At 38.0% G+C, this 22528-nt stretch overlaps 1 protein-coding gene across 1 annotated transcript in view; it reads right to left on the reverse strand.

The window, feature by feature from the left end:
- Nucleotides 1-22528, reverse strand: part of MARCHF6 (membrane associated ring-CH-type finger 6) — a 77161-nt gene that overhangs the window by 16782 nt on the left and 37851 nt on the right. The window contains exons 10-21 of the mRNA XM_032279099.1: nucleotides 21152-21203; nucleotides 17259-17317; nucleotides 15944-16024; nucleotides 15644-15712; nucleotides 15489-15563; nucleotides 14554-14688; nucleotides 11918-12037; nucleotides 10402-10502; nucleotides 6118-6255; nucleotides 4867-5071; nucleotides 1880-1949; nucleotides 703-884 (exon numbers count right to left, since the gene is read on the reverse strand). Coding sequence (XP_032134990.1) covers nucleotides 703-884; nucleotides 1880-1949; nucleotides 4867-5071; nucleotides 6118-6255; nucleotides 10402-10502; nucleotides 11918-12037; nucleotides 14554-14688; nucleotides 15489-15563; nucleotides 15644-15712; nucleotides 15944-16024; nucleotides 17259-17317; nucleotides 21152-21203 — 1287 coding nt within the window. The remainder of the gene's footprint in view (nucleotides 1-702; nucleotides 885-1879; nucleotides 1950-4866; nucleotides 5072-6117; nucleotides 6256-10401; nucleotides 10503-11917; nucleotides 12038-14553; nucleotides 14689-15488; nucleotides 15564-15643; nucleotides 15713-15943; nucleotides 16025-17258; nucleotides 17318-21151; nucleotides 21204-22528) is intronic.

Genomic DNA, 22528 nt, shown 5'->3' on the forward strand with positions numbered 1-22528 from the left:
AGGACTAGGTTTCTGTTTGTCCTAGAAAAGCCATCGACTAGCCAAAGCCCCTGCTCTAACAGTGGCCTACCCATACACAGGCTGATCTGTGAACCTTGAAGAGGACTGGTACCCGGGAAGGGCTCTGCACAATCCTAACGTAATAAAACTGATCAAACTGGCTCCCTCAAACAACACCATGGTCCAGTAGAACTTACTGTAGAGAGAGAGAGAGAGAGAGAGAGAGAGAGAGAGAGAGAGAGAGAGAGGGAGAGAGCGTGCGAGCGTGCACGCACGCACACGCATGCTCATGCACATGTATTAAAAAAAAAACATACTACTAACTGATCCAGTAAAAATTTAATATATATATACACTTTAAAAAATACAGATGGTGTTTTGCTTTGTTGCCCAGGCTGGTCTCAAACTCCTGAGCTCAAGCAGTCTTCCTACCTCCGCCTCCCAAAGTGCGGGGATTACAGGGATAAACCACTGTGTCTGGCCTGTTTTTCTTTTAAACCTCAAATATATCTGAATGTAGGACTTTGAACAAGAATGAACCAGAAAGCCACTATCTTAAAAAATATTCCTTCTAATTCAAAAAATCAACTATTGAAACAATATAAGGAAATAAATGTGCAAAAAAAAAAATTTAAGAAGATGACTGGAAAAGTATTCACTATTCCTAACAGACAAGATTAGTCTTTTATTACAAAAACGTACCATGAGAGACCACTCTTTAACCTTCTGGAAAATCACTCTGCGTCCCTGAGGCATCCATGCCACCAGCACCGTCACAGCCCTTATGGTTAGCCAGCAAACATAGAGACCACAAGCAGCTGTGTAGAGCTCGTGGATTTTGGCAGTCCCCGTCCAAAATGACATTAACCAACGGCCAGCAAATACTGAAAATAGAAAAGCTGATAAATGAGAATGTGGCTAGGTAAAGAGAATTGTAATCTTCATGTTGTTCTATTAGTATTTTCACATTAGGAAAAAGATACCACATTCAATATAGCAATGTCTTCAACAACAACAACAACAAAAAGACAAAAACCACAACATCTGAAGAGTACACGATTATTTGATGAAATCAACCAAAACAAAGTAAGTTAAATGGAGGCGAATACTCCTGGGAAAAGCGCTCTGATTTGTCATGCCAATTACTTGTTCTTTTAGGTCTAAAAAAGCTTTTGGGAGAATAGATGTTTTTGTTGTTTTTATCACCAAATGAAACTTTTGTGAAAATAATAGGACAAAAGAGGGGAATTTCTTCCTTTTATTTCTGATGTCAATACATTTAATATTTAGGAACATTGCAAATAATTTAGAGTAACTTTCTTCCAATTGGCTCATTCATCAAGACAGAAAACTACACTTATTTTGATAAGGAGTGGGCACAATAACATTCTAAAGCACAAAAATCAAACAATACTATATTAATTTTCTTTAAAAAAAAAAAAAAGAGTATCTGAATACACTGGAATGTGAAAAATGGATCTGAGAGCAGTTAAGGGAGTGCCTCATACAAAAAGTTGTTAGGAATAAACTCTACAGTGCCCCACAACAATCACTTGAGTACGATCATTTATATAATTTAGTAACTTACTTTACATTGATTACTTCTCAATAGGCTAGAGAGAACAGCAGGACCCAAATTTCCAGTGTAATTTTTCCTACTGATTGCCTTCCTAATATGGCACTATAATTTTTGTATTCCTAAAAGGAGCTACAGACCTAACTAAGGCGGGAGGATTGCTGGAGCACAATAGTTCAAGGCTGCAGTAAGCTATGATCACACCACTGCCCTCCAGACTGGGGAACAGAGCAGGACTCTGCCAAATAACTACATAAATAATCTTAATGATGCTATTAGCTGAAGGCTAGGACAAGCTCATACCTGGTAAAGTAAGGCAGATGAGGCTGGCAATCAGTAATGTTATACACATGAAGACAATCAACAGAAATATCTGCAAGGTAAAACATAAAGAGTGCATAAATAGTGAACATGTGCTCAATCTATTTTATCAAAGAATCAACATAATCTTCCCATTAAAAAGAAATCGCTTGTACTTGTGTTGCCAGGTTTCCTGCAATTCCACATAAATTTTTTATTTTCAGTAAAATTACCTATGATTTAGGCCAAAATGAAAATAAGTATCCATTCTCACATAATCAGATACACCCCACAAGTAAAAGGCAAATAATATGTTTTAATCAGAGAGCATAAAAATAAAACATTCAGTTTGTTATTAAAATAAAACACTACAAACTAAAAACATTCACCTTTTAATCAAACAACAGTGCTATCCAATTAGAATGTTCTATGATGACAGAAATGTCTAGATCTGCACTGCTCAAGGCAGTAGCCATTAAGCCACATGTGGCTGCTGAGCATTTGGTATGTGATTAGTGTAAATGAGTAATGGAATTTTTAATTTTATTTAATTTTAATTAAATTGAAATGTAAATAGCCATGTAAGCTCGTGCTCCTGTACTAAGAAGTTGGTATGGTGTGGCTGTGTCCCCACCCATATCTCACCTTGAACTGTAATAATCCCCACATGTCAAGGGCAGGGCCAAGTGAAGATAACTGAATCATGGGGCAGTTTCCCCCATACTGCTCTCATGGTAATGAATTGATCTCACCAGATCTGATGGTTTTTATACATGGGAGTCCCCCTGCACAAGCTCTGTTGCCTGCTGCCATGTAAGATGTGACTTTGCTCATCATTCACCTTCAGCCATGACTGTGAGGCCTCCCCAGCCAATGTGGATGCTATGAGGCAATTAAACCTCATTCCTTTATAAATTACCCAGTCTCAGGTATTTATTAGCAGTGTGAAAACAGACTAGTAACGGAAGTGCAGATAAAAAGGGATCACAAAGAGGAGGAAACCAGTTTCCCTGAGCAGAATGGCAACAACTGTGGCTTGCCTGCTACCTTAACAGGTTCATCTCCACAAGACCAGAAGGCAGAACTCTGGTGGGAAGCCTGAAAAGGACAGATGACAAAATCCAGGACTCTGAGGCTCCGTCAGCTCTAACTGCCTGAAAACTCATTTATTGATTCTGTCTCTAATCTGGCCAGAAAGTAACTCTTGCACAGGCCTTTTTTGTCTCTGGAGAGGTGAAATAGCTGAGTAAAGACCAGGGGGGAAAAAAAGGAGCTGACTATGAGGTCTGCTATTAAGAGATAAAGGAAAAGATGACCTTCATGTTTTCCTCAGGGTTATGCAGCAAAGTCCTCTAGAATAAGCCACCGAATCAGGAACAGAGATATGCCCTTCCAGGGGACAAAGGAGCAGAAGAACAATTCAGTGAGTACAGACACTTGCAGAGATGGTGCTCAAGGCACTCCATTATCTGGTTCCTGCCCATCCAAGAGCCTTATCTCCCACCACTCCTCTTGTCCCTCACCTCTTCCATGGCCCTTCATCTCTCCCCTTGTTCCTCACCACTCCTGGACATAGACCTCACCCTCTAAACATATTCAATTAGGTCACATGCAGTGGCTTACACCTGTAATCCAGCACTTTAGGACGCCCAGGCAGGTGGACTGCTTGAACTAAGAGTTTGAGAACAGCCTGGGCTACATAGCAAAACTCCGTTTCAACAAAAAATATAAAAATTGGCCAGGTGTAGTGGCATGCACCTGTGGTCCCAGCTAATTGGACAATTCAGGGTAGAAGAATCGCTTGAACCCAGGAGGTTAAGGCTACAGCGAGCCCTGATCGCAACACTGTACCCCAGCCTGGAAAACAAAGCAAGACCCTGTCTCAAAAACAAAACAAACAACACAACTCCCTTATCTGCAATTCCAAGCCTACCATGTCATGTGTCCTGGTCCTGATATATTCCTGGAATCCCCTTCCCACTTCCTTTTTTCTTACTCTCTCCTCAGCCTCTCAATGTTTAAGACAAGGCATCACCTATTCCAGGAAGATTCCTTTGGGCTCATATTAAGAACGAGTGGTTCTTGATTGAAGGAGTCACAGTATCCATTGTAAACACCCACCATTAGAACCCAAATCTGTCACTGCTTTTCTTATTTCTCTGAGTAGACTGTAAGCTCTTTCTGAGCAAAGATCACGTATGCTCTCTATATCCTCACGGACACTGAAAATATCAATCACAGACACTCAAGACATGTTTGCTGAATGACTGAATGGACATATGTCACCCACAGTAATCTACAAAGGTATAATGACTATTTTTACAAAAACAAATGAGAGTGTGAGAGGTTAAATAACCTAAGTTTTGTGGGTGGCCGGTTAACTGAATTGGTTAGAGCGTGGTGCTAATAACCTAAGTTTTTAAAATGATCTGACTCACAAGCCTAATTCATTATTAAAGGGCATTTAAAAATAACGGACTTGATATAAATGAAGGATGACTTCATTGTAATCACATAGCAGTCATCAGCTTACATTTCTGACAAAATTCTGAGTTGCACAAAGACTGATCACTTGCTAGTTAAAGAATATAGAATAGGTACCTTCTTAACCAGTATTGCCTTCAGTTTCCTCAGCTATAAACATGAAATTATTGCCTATACTTTGCAGTATTTGGGTGGAGATTAAATGTGACAACACCAAAGTGCCCATTCTAGCTCCTGACACATTGTTGAACTGTATCAATAAATAACATTAGTTTCTTATTTACTCTAGAGTCTTTTCCACTTAAATAGGGAGCAAGAGCCTAGGGAATCCCAACTCTGTATCTCTAAAATGTAATAAACTTACCTGATCATTTACATTACATAATGAGGGTAATAAAACGTGGAGCATGTCTACACAGAGGACAGGATGCTAACAGCACCAATTCTCAACAGCAATTAAAAAAAAAAAAAATCTCTATATCTGATTAAGTCTGCATAGTACCTACCCTGAGTGGAAAATTTAAAGGTCGGCGGTAAGGTTGAAAGCCAACAGGCCCTCCCTGCTGGAGTATGGCTTGATGGGCTGCATGCAGGCCTTCCCCCACCACAGGAATAGCGTTGTTATTTCGAGCATGTTGATTATTGTTGACTTGTTGATTTGCACTGTTCTCATTTTCTTCCTGGTCTCCCAATAAGTAAGAATGAAGATCCCTGTGCAAAAATCACATCAGTAACAAGTCCTCATTTCAAGTCAAAATAAAATGGCAGACATGACATTCATTTTCTTCATATTTACTACTAAGGGTAGAAAATGTACAGTGTAGAATCTGTACACCATATTATTACATTTTGGTCTAAATGTTCGTACCTGCTTTAAATGAAACCTTTCTAAATTTAACGTTAATTAACTTGTAGAATACACCATATCCCATAAATTCAACCTATTTTATGTTTTCTTCAGCCAGTATCTGAGAAGAAAATCACTAACTGAAAGAAAAAAGTACAACATATAAAATACTTACAAGTACACTTGTAAGCACAAAGTGTTAAGTACATACTTAGAATATATAACATTGTTAAGGATCTACAGGAGGAAGAGAAAAATTTCTTCTGTACAGATCTGCAACATGTAGCTACAAGCTATACATCTGTAAAACCTTCAAGCTATAAATCAGTTAAGACAAAAATGAGACTGGGAGAGAAAGCAGTTAGAGAAGGACAGATCTGTTCGATCAAGTATAAGCAAATCTGTACTTCATCTTTAAGATACCTACAAGATGCCAAATATTTTCTAAACAACTTTGAAAGATTCAACTTTTAAACAGAGTATATAAAGCTTGAAAAAAAAAATAAATGCACCATGTTCACTGAAAGACTGAGCAATCAAATCTGAGAAGAAGCCACTTACCAGATTATGAACACTAAATAAAGGTAAGTAGTTGGTTTACAGAAAGGTAAATTGGTTTGTTTATAATGTGCTAAAAAAAAAAAAAAAAACGCTTACTCCATGAAAGCTGGACCAGCAGCAAATCTCTGTAAGAGGGCAAAAATAGGCATACATTCTCCATGAAAGGATGGACAACAATAAGCAAAAAAAATTTTATTTAAAAGTATTATATCACTTGCATATATTACTATATTATCTCTTATTAAAACTAATTTCTCTTGAGTGGGCCATGGAATATACTTTTTCCAGAAAGGTTATTCAGTAATCACAAATGGCACGCATGTACAAGGAGTCAGCTGCCCATACTCACAGCAAGTATCCGGCAGTCACAGTCCACGCTCGCACCAGCCCCTTCAGCCACTGTCTTGTGTGTCCCTGTTCAAGTAATGCTGGTAAGACAACCTGAAGCAGAAGCAGCTCGAGAGACAGTTCACTCACTGGAGCATCACTGAAAAAGCCAGGATTTATAAGGTGAATTGTATTTTGCATATGACTATATTATATTAAAATATTTAATGGGATTACAACAAAACTCCTTGAGTCTAATAAACTTACTGTCTTTATTACCTCTCCTTTCTCTCTCCAACTCAGTGAGGCTTTCCCCGCAAACACCACCAAAACGCTTCTGACAAGGGTCATCAATGACCTTCATTTTGCCAAATAGATGGTTAGGTCTTGGTTCTCTCCTCATTTGCTTTATCAGTAGCAGGTTACACAAAAGGTCACTCCTTCCTTTTACACTTCATATCCAAACAGCTAAAAAATCCTTTTGACTGTACCGGAACAATATCCTAACATTTCTCATGGCCTCCACTGCTACCTCCCCTTCATCTCTGCCACCCTCACCTCTCACCAGATCATTGCATTAACCTCCCAGCTGGCTTCCCGCTTCTGCCCTAGCTACTCCAACCCAGTTTCCTCTCATCACAGCAGTCAGAATGATCCTCTTTAAACCAAAGTTAGATCACTCCTTTGCTCAAAGCTTTCCAAGAGCTCCTCAACTCACACAAGTACAAGCCAAAGTGCTTATGATGACCTACAAGGCTCTCTACAAGGTGGCTCTCCACGACATCTCTGGCTTCAGGGCCAATTACTTTGCCTTCCTCCTCCTACTGCACACAAACTGGCCTCCTTGCTGGTCCTCAAACAGACCTGGGCGTCACTGCGCCTACTTTCGGCAAGGATATTCCGCCTTCAGGGATCCACAGGCTCACTCTCTCATCAACTCCTTTAGGGCTTTCCTCAACTGCCGCCCCCTCAGGTCTTTATCAGTCACTCTTCCTAAACTGTAACCTCATCCTGCCCACTCTCCATCCCCTTATCCAACTTTAATTTTCCCTCATAGCACTTATGACCACTTGGCATCACTGTACATTTCATCTATTTTAATGTCTATCTCTAGCATTAAAATGTAAGCTCTACTAGAGCAGGATTTTTTCTTGATTCTGTTTTGTTCACTGTTACATCCCTAGTACTCTGAAAAGTAACCCGCATATAATGGGCTCTCAATTTTGTTTAATGGATGAATGAACTAAATACCACTATAGCACAAACAATCTGCTAATCTTCTAGGTATAACTGATCACCACAATGAGTTTATCCCAACAACATATAAAGCTCAACTTGTGTGTGTTTCCTGGTTCTCATTATGACTGGACCCTCCAAATCTATAAAAATCCTAAGTGTAGAAAAATAAAATTTTATTACAAAAAAGTAACATTTTAAAAGTCATAAACTGATGTTTCATTTTAAACTACTTACTGGCATTTTTTCTGCCATTTTAAACAATCAGGATATAAATACTTCCCAATTCTAATTTAACAAAATACAAATTTGAGATTTTATGGTGTGTACAATAAAACTTTTGTTTTTGACCAATCATGTTCCTATGCAAAGCATTAAGATCCATATAAGAGGCTAGACGCAGCATCTCACACCTGTAATCCCAGCACTTTGGGCGACCAAAGTAGAACGGCTGCTTGAGGGCGGGAATTCAAGACCAGCCTGGTCTTGAATAGTCAGAACCCGTCTCCACACACAAAAAAATTTTTAATTAAAAAAAAGAGAAAAAGACCTAAATAAGATATGACTTCTGCCATCTTGGATAAAACAATAAATACCTGCAAAGTAATGGAACAAATGCTATAAAAAAGATAAATATTGCAACATTGAAGAGAATTTTTTTTTTTTGAGACGGCGTTTCGCTCTTGTTGCCTAGGCTGGAGTGCAATGGCACAACCTTGGCTCACCGCAACTTGTGCCTCTCTGGCTCACGCAATTCGCCTGCCTGAGCCTCCCGACTAGTTGGGATTACAGGCATGCACCACTACGCCCAGCCAATCATGTATTTTTAGTAGAGATGGGGTTTCTCTATGTTGGTCAGGCTGGTCTCAAACTCCCAACCTCAGGTGATCCGCCCACCTCAGCCTCCCAAAGTGCTGGGATTATAGGCATGAGCCACCACGCCTGGCCTGAAGACAATTTTACAGTATGTAATGATGGCATGGTGGCTCATGCTTGCAATCCCAACACTTTGGGAGGCTGAGGCAGGCAGATGGTTCAAACTCAGAAGTTCAAGACCAGCCTGGGCCACATGGTGAAACCTGTTCTCCACAAAAAATACAAAAATGAGCCAGGTGTGGTGGCTTGCACCTGTAGTCTCAGCTACTCAGGATGCTGAAGTGGGAGGATCTCTTGAGCCGAGGAGATTGAGGCTGCAGTGAGCCTGATCACAACACTGCACTCCAGCCTGGGTGACAAAGCGAGAATCTTTCTCATAGAAAATAAAATTTTAAAACTTTAATGTGGATTTTAAAAAGAATATCATATGCTTGCCAGCCAAATGTGGACAAGAAAGTTATTGTAAACACAGAGAAAAAGATAAAGAATAGCTAAGTAAATCAGGGTAGCCTCAATGGTAGTATAGCACAATTAAAAGAATTCAAGTCAGTCAATGCTGAGGCAAGATACTGAAAAAGCAACAAGATTATGCCAAGCCTTGCATCTCATTCTAAACAGTGTAGATATCACATAGATTACAGAGGAAATGCTGACAACTTTTAAACAGAGGGCTAAAATAATCAAAGTTTTAGAAAATCTAGAGGCAGAGGTGTTGAGGATGAATGGAGAACAAGAGGAAGGCCTAAATTAAGTTAGTAAATCAAGCTGAATTAGTAAGAGATCTTAAAAAATTAGAATTGACAATACTTTAAAGATTGATTAGAAGTAAACTTGAAGTTGGGGAGAGATAGCATGGGGAGAAATGCCACATATAGGTGATGAGGAGGAAGGCAGCAAATCACACTGCCATGAGTGTACCTATGCAACAATCTTGCATGTTCTTCACATGTACCCCAAAACCTAAAATGCAATAAAAATAAAAATAATAATAATAGAAACAAAGCAAAAACTACAGATTCCAAGACAAAGTGGCTTAGGTATTTGATATGTAGTGGGGGATGGGGGGGAGGGGAAGGCGGAGAAAAATAGCAAAGCAACATTTACTTTGGAGTTTGAAGAAACTGATGGATCTTGCTTTCAATATGTTAAGGGTGTGACTTCTGAATGTGTTAACAACAGCTCTCAATAAATCTGTGTGCTAATTTAAAAAAAAAAAGAACATAATACATACTACTTGTGTAGCTAACAAACAAGTACATAAACAAATAAAAGAGCAAATATAAAAAAAAGAAGAAGTAAACTTGAGGAAGTAATCCAATTTGTCTGCAATTGGGATAATGACTGTGGAGATAATGTAAATCCCTAAAGAAAGAGCATATAGGATGAGTGTTGAGATTAGGTTTCCGGATGACTTAAGTTTTTTTGTATTTTGGGGTTTTTTTTGACGGAGCTTCACTCTTGTAACCCAGGCTGGAGTGCAATGGTGAGATCTCAGCTCACCACAACATCTGCCTCCCGGGTTCATGCGATTCCCCTGCTTCAGCCTCCCGAACAGTTGGAATTACAGGCATGCGCCACCACGTCCAGCTAATTTTTTTTTTTTTTTTTGTATTTTTAGCAGAGATAGGGTTTCTCCATGTTGGTCAGGCTGGTCTCATACTCCTGACCTCAGGTGATCTGCCCACCTTGGCCTCCCAAAGTGCTAGGATTACAGGTGTAAGTCATGGCGCCCTGCCTATACTTAGATTTTTAAAGCAAAAAATATTTTCCATCCACACACCTTGTACCCTATTTTTAATCCATAATTAAACGTGCAACTTTGGCTTCATTCCTTATAATGTGTTTCAAAATAAAGAGGATACTACTGAAACACTCTCATTAGGTATGGTAAAACATTTCAATGCTGTGCAAATGCATACTTTATGTGCAGGAAAAAAGTCTGTCTTTAGAAAACTTAACTACTAATGTTTATACGATCTAGAATAAGGCAAAATTTACGTAAAGTGGAAAAGTTCCAGAAAATTTTTTTAAAATTTAATTTTAAAAACAAAAATAAGGGTAGAATAAGGCAAAATTTAACTGTCAGGTGATTTGCAGTACACATAAGAAATGTTTTAAATGTTTACTGTAATCTGAATATCAAATCCCTAACAGAGATAAATTAGTAAAGGTATTCTGACTTTTTAAAACTTACCTGTAGAGCATGACATTATATGGAAGAAAATTAGGCAGCAGACTCTTAATTATACGTATAGGAAGCCAAAGCATCAGGAGGACAATGGAGCCAAAGACAATCTGCAGAAGGAAACAGGGTATGACACCACCATAAGAGTCAATCACTTCTGTGAGACACAGGCAGACTTCTGAGCATACTCAAGCAATATGCGGTCCAGGCCTGTAATTACTAAAGGACCAAGTGGTTCCCATTCTACACATTATCCTCGAGTTGCTTCATATAAAAATGTTTTCCTAAGATGGCTGCCCCTCTCCTTTTAAGGACCTACCATCTTGGACATAAATGCTAAAAAAGAAGTCACAAAGGATAAGCACCACATGCTACCTAACCAATGAGCTAGAAACTTAAAATGAAGGAGAATGCCTGCAACTTAATAAATCACTTGTAACCAGCTAAAAAATGGCCCCATGTTAATGGCTACAAAAGCTTTCAAAAGACACAATGTTACTTTTAGAATTTATCTTAGAAAAACTTAGATTTAGGGCCCAGCACAGTGGCTCACACCTGTAATCCCAGCACTTTGGGAGGCTAAGGCAGGTGGATCACAAGGTCAAGAGTTCGAGACCAGCCTGGCCAACATAGTGAAACCCTGTCTCTACTAAAAATACAAAAAAATTAGCTGAGTGTGGTGACGGACACCTGTAATCCCAGCTACTTGGGAGGCTGAGGAAGGAGAATCGCTTGAACCCGGGCGGCAGAGGTCGCAGTGAGCCAAGATTGCACCACTGCGCTCTAGCCTGGGCAGCAATAGAGTGAAACTCCACCTAAAAAAGAAAAAAAGAAAAAGAAAAACTCAGATTTAACTAGGTAATTTCTTCTTCCAGGTGGGGAAACTTTGACACGCTTCTGTTAAGAGTTTAATTTACAAGCCAGTAGGAAGTCTCCATTGCTTCAATGCAAATTAAATGTAATTCAGACAACCGTAATTTAGCAATCAATCATACCAGTGGTCCCCAACCTTTTTGGCACCAGGGACTGGTTTCATAGAAGACAGTTTTTCCATGGGGTTTTGAGATGAAACTGTTCTGTTTCAGATCATCAGGCATTAGAGTCTCATAACAAGCACACAACCTGGTCCCTCACACTCACAGTTCCCAACAGGGTTCACAGTCCTGTGAGAATCTAATGCCGAGGCTGATCTGACCTGCTGGCCCGCTGCTCACCTCCTGCTGTGCAGCCGTTTCCCAACAGGGCATGGGCCAGTACCAGGCCAAAATATGGGGGCTGGGGACCCCTGAATTACACTACTATAGAACAAGAAAGCATCTTCCTTTCAGTAAATATCTTTTTACTCATTTATACTAACAGAGTAACCAACAGCTATTTGACAACTGAATACTGTAGGCTTAAAGAAATATATTATTCAACATACCCTAGGAGCTCTCTTGAGAAATGGGGGGAAAAAAAAAAAACACTAAAGAAAACTACAGGGTAGCAAACTTTATTCAAAAAAACAATGGAAACATCTTCTTACCACTGACAAAATAAATCTTCGGAGATGCCTATATATTGGCAAATGGATCATTTCCTGTACTGGATTGAAATCTGGATCATTCAAATTCCTGAGAAACCACAGGACACCAGGTCGAAGTACCTGCAAATACATTTTAAATACTGTAAATATTCACCAATGTCTTCAAATTCTATATATGAGCTAAAACATTAACAGAAAGATACGCACTTAAAATTATTCTGGTATCTAAAATGGGCCCCAGAAAGTATATATGGTATTCCTAGGAAAAAAAATTCCTGAACCAGAATCTTTATGAAAACTACCATGTCTGATGATGTCCTTTGACATCATTCACTGAAAAAAAAAACACCGTGTCCAATGTGTCAAGAAATCTAGACCTCTGAGATGAAAAATAAATGAACACAACCATTACTATAGTAAAAGGGTTATGTTGCAATTTATAAATGTCCTAAATAGAAGATCTGATTTCAGTCTTACACTTCCACAGAGGGATTATTTTTTAAAAACCCTACAGCCTCCGAATCTTCATTTTACTATCTATACCTTCCCCCTGTGAATGAAAATCATCACCCAAGATGCTGTAGGTGATGGGGTCAAAGAGGAGTCTGGGTATTAGTCCTATGTGGTCTAAGCTCACTGAACTATTAACACATCTAATCTGCCCAAACTTCTGTTCTCCACTTTTTTTTTTTTTTTTTTTTTTTTTTTTTTTTTTTAGAGATGAGGTCTCGCTATGTTGGCCAGGCTGCAGTGCAGTGGTTATTCACAGGCGCAATACCACTACTGATCAGCACGGGAGTTTCAACCTGCTCCGTTTCCCACCTGGGCCAGTTCACCCCTCCTTAGTGTTCTCCATCTTCTAAACAAGGGAGTTACAATACATTATTTCTAAGGTTCTGCCGAAGTTCCAAATTTTATATCAACAAAACCATCACACTGATAAAATGAAAAAAAAAATCATTATAAAACATTTTATTCACTTAATGAAGTAATTTGGAGTTCACATATAATTTCATTTTTAAGAAATACGTTTCTGCAGTTGCTTTAGTTCTCAATCATTTCTTTTCTTTCTTTTTAATTGATAGGGTCTCGCTATGTTGCCCAGGCTGGAGTGCAGTGGCTATTCACCATTGCGATCCCACTACTGATCAGAACGGGAGTTTTGACCTGCTCCGTTTCTGACCTGGGCTGGTTCATCCCTCCTTTGGCAACCTGGTGGTCCCCGGCTCCCGGGAGGGCACCATATTGATGCCGAACTTGGTGTGGACACCCAATTGGCATAGTGCACTACAGCCCAGAACTCCTAGGCCCAAGCAATTCTCCCACCTCGGCCTCCCCAGTAGCTGGGACTACAGGCACGTGTCACAGCACCTAGCTCAATCGTTTGTTTCAAAGAAAGAGTGAAAGTTTCAGTTACCAAGAGAATTTACTGAACATACTGGATGATTCCGGAGAATGCTTTGGCCCCTGAACCCTCTTCCTCTTCCTCAAATCTTGCAAAGAGCAAAGCACACCAAGAACAGCATTCAGCCTTTATGCTTTTGCGGTCCATTCCCACTGGAATTGTCAACCTGCTCCTCCACACCCTGCACATCTCCATCACCAGTCTGCATGTAAGCTGACTTTTTCAATACTGTATTCATTTTCAGGCTGTAATATTGAGGAACTGTGCCTTTGTTTCCCACTGATATCCCAGAAGACAGTATAGTGTCCAGCACACAGTGAACATTCAGTATTTAGGGAATGACTGAGCTTGAGATGTACACTAATAAAAATTCATCTGCTTTCGTCATCTCCAAATCAGTAAAAACCAGATTCCAAAAATAGGATTAATAAAGGTACCAGGCCAGGTGCAGTGGCTCACACCTGTAATCCCAGCACTTTGCGAGGCCGAAGTGGGCGGATCATTTGAGGTCAGGAGTTCAAGACCAGCCTGGCCAGCATGGTGAAACACTATCTCTGCTAAAAATACAAAAATTAGCTGGGCGTGGTGGCGGGCACCTGTAGTCCCAGCTACTTAGGAGGCTGAGGCAGGAGAATCACTTGAACTCAGAAGGCAAGGGTTGCAGCGAGCCAAGATCATGGCACTGCATTCCAGCCTGAGCAACAGAGGAAGACTCAGTATCAAAAATAAATAAATTAATTAAATAAATAAAGGTGCCCATCAGGCCAGTGAATTGGAATAATAAAGAACCCTCTATAATTCTATACTTAAGGTACCTAAATCAAAACCATTTTAAATGTTCAATCCTGCAAAGCCAAATTCTTTTGGTTACTTCCAGCATTACATTTCCTTGAAGTCTAAGACATAATTCACATCATACAAAATTCCAAGAGTCTGTATTAGAGGATGGCTAAAATACATATGAAGTATAATAAAATGAGTACTATTACTTTTTTCCTCAGTTGAATCATCTTTCCAACTCAGAAAGATTAAAACTTGCCAATTATGAAGACAACTGAAACAGTTTAAAGCAATCAAGTCAAAGTCCCCTATAAATTATTCCCTCTCAGAATAAAATACTAGAGAATATGATTTAGTTAGGAAATCATCATAGCCTTTGAGACATGACTGGCAGTAAATGCAAAAGTCCTTTTTATAAATGTACAGCATCAGCATTTCCCTGTAGACTTACCTCTCTCAGTAATAGAATGAAGGACGCAAAGTAGAAGACATACACCATTCCCACTAGCCAATGCAGAAACATGGTAGTACCTGGAGCAGACTGAAAGCTCAGTTCTCGATCTTTCAGAGTAGCATCAAACATTTCCTGAGCCAAAAGAGGACAGGTAAGAGATGTGTGCCCCCTACATTTGCAAAGTTAACATTTCCATCTTCTAGGAAATAAATAATCAATATGCATGCGAGGAACGATTTCCAGAAATGCTATTTATTTATGTCATTTCATGGTGTCATAGAGCTATATACAAGACTGGCTACTGCTTCAGATATAAGGAATGATAAACCAATTGATAAAAGCTTTATTAAATTGATTCTATTAAAGAACTATTTTTTATGAATGTAAAACCTTCTTTTCTTGGTTACAGGTCTGCATTCTCAACAAGTTTTAAAAGTAAGGTATGGGAGGGTAAATGTTATCTCAGAACCAAAGGCAGCTTTTCTACACATAAAATATTTTTGAAACAATCAAGAACTGCTTATCCCTAACAGCAATTAAAGAGTATAATCAAGACTGAGCATCTTAGTTAAACCAAATGATTAGAGTGGAATTTATTACTACAAAGATAGTTTCCTTATCAAATTATTCTCTATGTATATATCTTAGCATTATCTATAAAAATTTGAGAGCGCAAAGTGGGCAATAAAATTCTCCACTAGTTATTAGAAAGATTTCAGCCAAAATATCCTGACATAAAAAATTTGCACAAAGCCTCAAAAAACTCAGGTACTCTAGAAAAATTAACATTAAGATTCTATACTAATACACTTGTCAAAAGAATAGGCAAATTATCAAATATTTACTTTCCTTTAAAAAGAACCTATACTGAAGACTTCCTTTTCTGAAGCTTTGAAATTATGCTATTATACAATAATGAATACTCAACTTACCAAGGAACAGATATCCAGCCACCAACCACAAATGAGAGGGAATACTCCAATTTCTACCACCACTAACAAAGAGACCTTAAGTGAAAATAAAGGTCATCAGTATCACCCAAGTGTAGGAGAAATCATTTCCAATCTTAAGTTATAACAGGAATTACCTTAACAACAATATAGCAGACTCCTAGTAAGCGACGAGACCTATGAAATTTCACAAGGGTTGCCAAGCCCTACAGCATCTAGTTAAGGAAAAATTGAGTAAAGGTACAATGAAACAGGCAACTACTTAGTATTTTTTGACAGAATTAATTTATTTCACATTTTGTCTACACTGACCCTTACCGCAAATACCTACAACTCTCACTAAGAGAACAAGGAGAGAGACAAGTTTCACCATTAATGAAGAGTTCTTTGGCATGAATAAGATTACTGAATACCCAAGTTGGTTCATTAAAGGATACATGACAAATTATCAGTGTTATTGCTAGAAGTATATACCCAACTATGGTGGTAATTAGGCCTTCAAAATGAGATGCTTGGACCTGGAAATAAAAAAAAGTAAAAACAAAATTTAATTTTACCACATGTCCTACACCCCAGTTTTCCCATATTAAACAATCCAAATGAATAAAAGTGAACTGTCTAGACAATTTGTAACTAAAAAACAACTGTAAAATCCCCTTTGGATGACATCTCTGAAAATCAGATTCTCTCACTGTTATATATTTCTAACAAATGAAGAAAAAATAACACTTTACCCAAGGAGACAAAATAAAAGTAGAGTGAATTAAATTTTACAAAAACAAGAGCACTGTAATACATCAGCCTGCCCTTTATTCTCACTCTAAAGCAGATTTGCTAAAGACTAACCACTGAAAGCAGGAGCATACTGCTCAAGTCGCCCACCAGCTTGGTGATATCCCAGCCACCTCATTTCCTACCACTAGAAATAACTGTTCAAGTTTCCCTTGCTCTGCAAATCTGTTCCATTTTCAACTTACAGACAGTAAGAATTCTGAAAGTAACAATGCCTATTGGTATTTTTTGGTTCCCAAGTTTTAGACAGCAAGTGGCAATAGCTTGGAAAGTCAAAATTTTTCAAAACACTGATCTGAACCTTCTAAGTTCTTGCATTCGACTAGTGATAATCAGAGGTGTACTAAATACTATAACACTTCAGAATGTGATCTCTCTGGTCTCACATATACAAACTGAGCAGATGATCCCAGATAGTCAACTCTTCCTTAAAAGACTGAATTATTCTAGGGCCTGAAGAGAAGTAATAATCCTTCCAAAATTTATTTACCTCTGAAAAATAATAATAAAATGTCAAAATTAAGCACTCTAGAAAACACTAAAACCCATCATTCCAATAGTCTACCCTTTTAAACTTGACTGATACATTGTTACTTTTCTAAATTCAGCAGGGGGCACCTGGGGAAAGGGAAAGAGAATATACAAGTTCATGAGATGAATGGAAAATCAGCTTGTGTAAAACTTTCCTATAGTATGCCTCAGGCCCACCCAGCTGAATGGATTTTAGAGCACATTTTCATTAGTTAGCGACATGACCACTATCTCTTGAGCCACTGTTATTTTTTTTTTTTTTTTTAAAGAGTAAGACAGTATTGGCTAACTATTCCCTTGCATAATGCCAATTGAGAAATGAAGTAACTCTTTAGAATACTATTTGATTATCTGATTAATATTTGATTAATAAATAATCAAATTTGGGAGTAATGAATGAAAGTAAGTTTGTAAAAGTATTATACTCACATGTTCTTCAAATCCCAAACCAACAAGGGAGAAATGACCAATATGGTAAGGGCAAAATGCTAAAAGGGGGGGAAAATTCAATAAAAACGTCAACATCAGAACAATGAACACTCCTACTACAATCCCCCACTAAAAGGAATGAGGGCTTCTTGGAGAAATGAAAGATTCCAGAACTAGGCTAAAAATATACTGCCTAGGACATTCTCTGTAACTAGAGAACAACAAAGTTATTAAGGTCTAATCGGGCCATGCCAAAACAACACAGAAACCACTGTGAAAACAGGCCTGAGAGGATAATATGAGCATCAAAAAAGAATAACGACCAAAACTGATGGAAAAACACTGAACATATACAAATCCATGAGCTTATGATGCTCAAGAAAGGAAAAGCACAAAATTATAATAATCATGAAAAGAGAAAAGGCAACATCAAAGAACAGTTTCATGTTTTGGAAGCACTTAGCACACCAATGGGAGTAGTTAATGTACCAATTCCTTGTTCTGAAAACTAAAATTAAGGGGGAAAAATATGAGCATCTGTCCTACTTGTCCTGGACAAACAGGTTCGGGTTGACCAAAGAGATCCAAATTGATAAGAATTTCTTCTTCTTTATGGAAAAGCCAGTCAATAAATGTAAAAAAATTGACAATTTAAAAATCACCATTTTGCCACCCTTAATGAAGTAAATGATTCTGGCAAGAATCATCACGAGCTAATAAAAATCATTAAGTGGAAGGTTGATAGAGCACTATAAGACACAAAAATATCACTCCCAACAGACTACTTTCTAATGGTAAAGGAAAAAATAAAACCTAAGATTAGAGGCTCAGGTTAATATCACCTGAATCCAGTGATAAAAGTGGACAATCCAATACCATGTACCTCAGCTCCTCACAAATCATATTAATAGGCACAGTGTGACCAGTGAACAATTTGTCCCAGATGTATCAAACCTGAATCTAATAAGGCCCTTTGATCTGACTTCAGGTTTAAGAGAAATATGGGAGACAAAGGATAAAGGCAGAGGATATCCAGGAAGCAGATGGACAGGAGGAAGTTAACCTAAACCCAGCAACGAATCAATGGCCAAATAGGGTGGGTTGGGGGAAGCAAAGAGAAGAGTACTCTAGATTAAAAGACTGACAACTTGGGACTTAACAACTAAAAGTAATATGTGCACCTTATTTGGATCTTCATTAAAATAAACCAATGCAAAATGGTATCTAAAGGGACAACCCAGAAATTTTAAATATGATGGATTATTAGGAAATATTAAAGAAATTCTAGTAATTTTGTAAGGTGAAATAACGGCATTATGGCTAAGTAAGAAAATTTAAAATCTTTATTGAGAATTTTTACAGTCTTCTTTTTCCTCAAGTCTTTCTGGCCAAATTTTACTTCATTCTTAATAATAAAATATAGTTGTCTTTTCTTTATGGTAGAAATAACAGCATAATAGATTACTAGGGAAGTGGGGAACTCAATCATGAAGGCAGAAATCAGAGTGAACCTACTAGGGATCTGGCTTCTAACCCTTTCTCAGTATTCCATGGTAGTAATCTTTTTTTTTTTTTTTTTTTTTTTTTGAGACAGTGTCTCACTCTGTCACCCAGGCTGAAGTGCAGTGGTGTGATCTTGGCTCACTACAACCTCTACTTCCTGGGTTCAAGCAATTCTCTGCCTCAGCCTCCCAAGTAGCTGGGGTTACAGGCACCCGCCACCATGCCCGGCTAATATTTTGTATTTTTAGTAGAGACAGGGTTTCACCATCTTGGCTGGTCTTGAACTCCTGACCTTGTGATCCACCCACCTCGGCCTCCCAAAGTGCTAGGATTACAAGCATGACTCACTGCACCCGGCTGAATCTTTCTGAACATGTATCCTCAATATGTTTAAATTCATTTACAAATTACATATATATATATATATATATATATGTATTAGTTTACTAACATACTGTGTGTACTATAAAGCATAAGAAATTTTAAAAGGCAAAAAGAAAAAATTGTATGTTGAATTTTGCCTATTTTGTTCTCATATCCCAGTCTGAAGATGACTCAACTAGGCCCTTGGGAGGGCCAAGTTTTAACTCTATTTGCAGATGTATTAAATAATTATTAACCTTAAATACCAGGTGCAACAATTAATTTCCATCCCATTATACACAAACTAACGGAAAGGCATCCTGAAATTAAGGATAGTTTCTCAAGATCGTCGCCTTCTGCAGGAAGACCAGAGCTTGGTCAGATTACATTTCTGCAAAGCATATAACTACAAGAGCCAAAAAACTGCCTGTAGAAAACTTCAAGCAGAGCAACCCATGCAGGAAAAAAACATGAGGGTGTTTAATCCCAATGATTAAAAGAAAAAGTATGTTCCTAATGGAAGAAAACTTACTTTATTTCAAAAGATCCTAACTATGTAATAAAACATAAGTTTACTAAGAAATTTTTTTTCACAGTACAAGCTCAGGAGCTTATTAGAAAAAACTTTACTTAGATTTGATTTCTATAAATGAGAGTTCTTATTTGTATAATTCATGTTTTAAATGTGACCTGTTTCTCCAAACATCAATTTAGCATTAAGATTTTCTGCAAGAGTAAAGACTTAAATCTGTAATTTTTTCTCTCAAAAAAATAAAAATAAAGTCAAGATCAAACAGTTTCACAGTCTATATATGAATTATTTTACCTAATGAAAAATAAGCGCAGAATAACATACAGACACCCCCATATGCAAGCAGAACGAAGAATGAGCTTCCTATTAAATTTGCACCTTTGTGAGTGTCTACTAAAAATTAAGAAATCAATGCAGGTTATGCAAAATACTTTGTTAGCAAAATACAAATCAATTTCCCTTTGTCTTTTACAGATAATATACAGAAATCAATTTTTTGTCTCATCCTCAGTCCAAACATTCAAAGCCCCTTAGACCACATGGCTTCTTATTAAAGACATCTGCTTTACAGGTCACAATGTAGTCCCCAACAGAGCAAATAACTTGGAATTTGGTGGAAGAAGCCTGGAGAAATCTCTACTCAACCTCTTCAGCAGAGCTGAGGGGTAAATCACAGGTACTAAGGAAGGAATTGTTCATAGATTATCCCTATATAGAGATATGCTGCCTGAGGTCTCAGACACAAATCATAGGACCCCTAACAATAACCCCATTCTATCAGACTCTACCTCCTCATCCCTAAAAGATACAGAAACTGAACTCTAAGGCCTTGATTTACTCAATTTAGTTTTCCTTACCTCTTCTGGAAAGGAGAGAAACCTCATCAACAGTGTTTCCTCAACCTCACCTTTCTTTCTCCAATACTCCCAATGGGAGGGACTATTGTGTGTTGTCACAGAATCTTCACAGCTGCCCTCACAGAAGTATTTGGAAGTGATTTTGCATGTGCTGGAATCTGGTTCTAAGGGGCACTCACATTTGGGGAAGGCTTACTGCCTTCCCACAAGTCTACATCCAGCTCTGATAACAGCTCCCAAGTCAAGGTCTCTAGAAGGCCTTGGTCAGGAATTTGACAGATGAAAACAAGATCTTCTGCCACAGGGAAGAGCACACAGACAATCAGCACAAAACTAATTTCAGAAGTAGAAAACTGTATATTCTCAAGTCAGTCTAAAACCAGATTCTACAAAAAAAGACACAAACGCCCAACAGAAGCAGAGACAGGTAGGTAACTGCAGTCACTACTGCTTGAGAAAGTATCTGTCTGTCTGGGGCCCATCTACACAGGAGTCCTATATGAAACTATTTTCATATACCACTTAGTATTTATTCCTATGCAAAAAAATTAAAAAATTAAAAATAAACCTATAATAAGGCTCCTACAAAACTAAATTCCTACCGTAATATTATTTAAAAAAGCACAAACACAACTTACCAAAAACAAGAATGAACAGTGTATTTAAAGATACCACCCAGAAGACATGTTCCTAAAGGAAAAAAGCATCAATAATGCATATTGAATTCATATTTAACATATGTTTAACTGGACTACTCCACTTATTTAGCTATAGCCAAATACTAAAATTAGCTAAGACTGAAATTTTCCCTCTATTGTTTTGGGATTTCAATCTAGAAATATGTAACTTTCATTTTTCATTAACTCAACTAAGCCTAATAAAACTCAAAGTTCAAAATATTACATGTAGAAAAAACAAATTCATTTATAAACATTTCCTTTTTAGAAATAATCTATGGCAAATTACACAGATGTTAATAATACTGGATTTCATTTAAATTAAATGACACTGAAAAATTCCAAATGGAGAAAAATTTGAAAGCCAAATTAATTATAAACATCATGTTAATGTCAACTGCAGTGTTTCTTTCAATGTCCACTCTGCTTTCGGGACACCTGCAGGGTCACTACTGCCTGGCTACCTCCCCTTTGGAAAACTCTAGCTTATTCTCCTCTGGTCTCTCCACTCCCTATGTTGCCCTGGCTTTCTTTGTCCTGTCTCACCTAACCATCTGGTTCCCCTCTCACAGTTACGTACTGCCACGTCTGTGACAGCTATCTGCCTATTCCTTCAGCCATGTTACACACACTTTATGCCCTATGCTGACACTGACCAGACTGTCCATGTCAATTCATTCATGCCCACAACCTTCCCCAACCATCAAGTTAAAGGATCCTTCCAGAGAGCTTTTGTTTAAAGATTTCTCTGTTCAGGTCCCCTAATTGTCTACAAATCCAATCAGCTAGAAGGGTGATTAGTTTGTAAATGACTACTACATTTCTTCTCACTATGTTGGCTCAATTTTTCCAACCTCTCTGCCTTCATGGCTCCTAAATTTTCTCTCTCCCCAACATTTTTTATGCTTCAACATCTAAGTTAATCTTCGCTGAAAATTTCCTGCTGACAAACTCTGTTCCACTAAGAAACGCCTAATCAAGCCCTCTTTTGTGCCCCTCTTGTGTCCTATGCACACTTTCTGTCACTGAGTCTAACACATACCTCCAAAACATTCCTTGTTTATGTGTTCATTTCTCTCTACCACACTATAGAGCAACTTTGAAAACAGGGACTCTGTTTCATTCATCACTGAATTCCCCAGTGCCTATCACAATAGCTGGCACACTATAGGTATTAAATATTTTTTACTGAATGAATTCACCCTGTGAAAGGTTTTTCCAATAACTCACATGGGTTTGAGTCAACACCACTACCTCAATGACTTCTGTCCTTCATTTATGAGGAACTGATGGGGTAAGAAATATAAATTGGTATGTGGCCATATAATGCTTTCTATA

The sequence above is a fragment of the Sapajus apella genome, unplaced genomic scaffold (genome assembly GCF_009761245.1).
Source record: "Sapajus apella isolate SASKATOON/1434 unplaced genomic scaffold, GSC_monkey_1.0 scaffold11, whole genome shotgun sequence".
Lineage (NCBI taxonomy): Eukaryota > Metazoa > Chordata > Mammalia > Primates > Cebidae > Sapajus > Sapajus apella.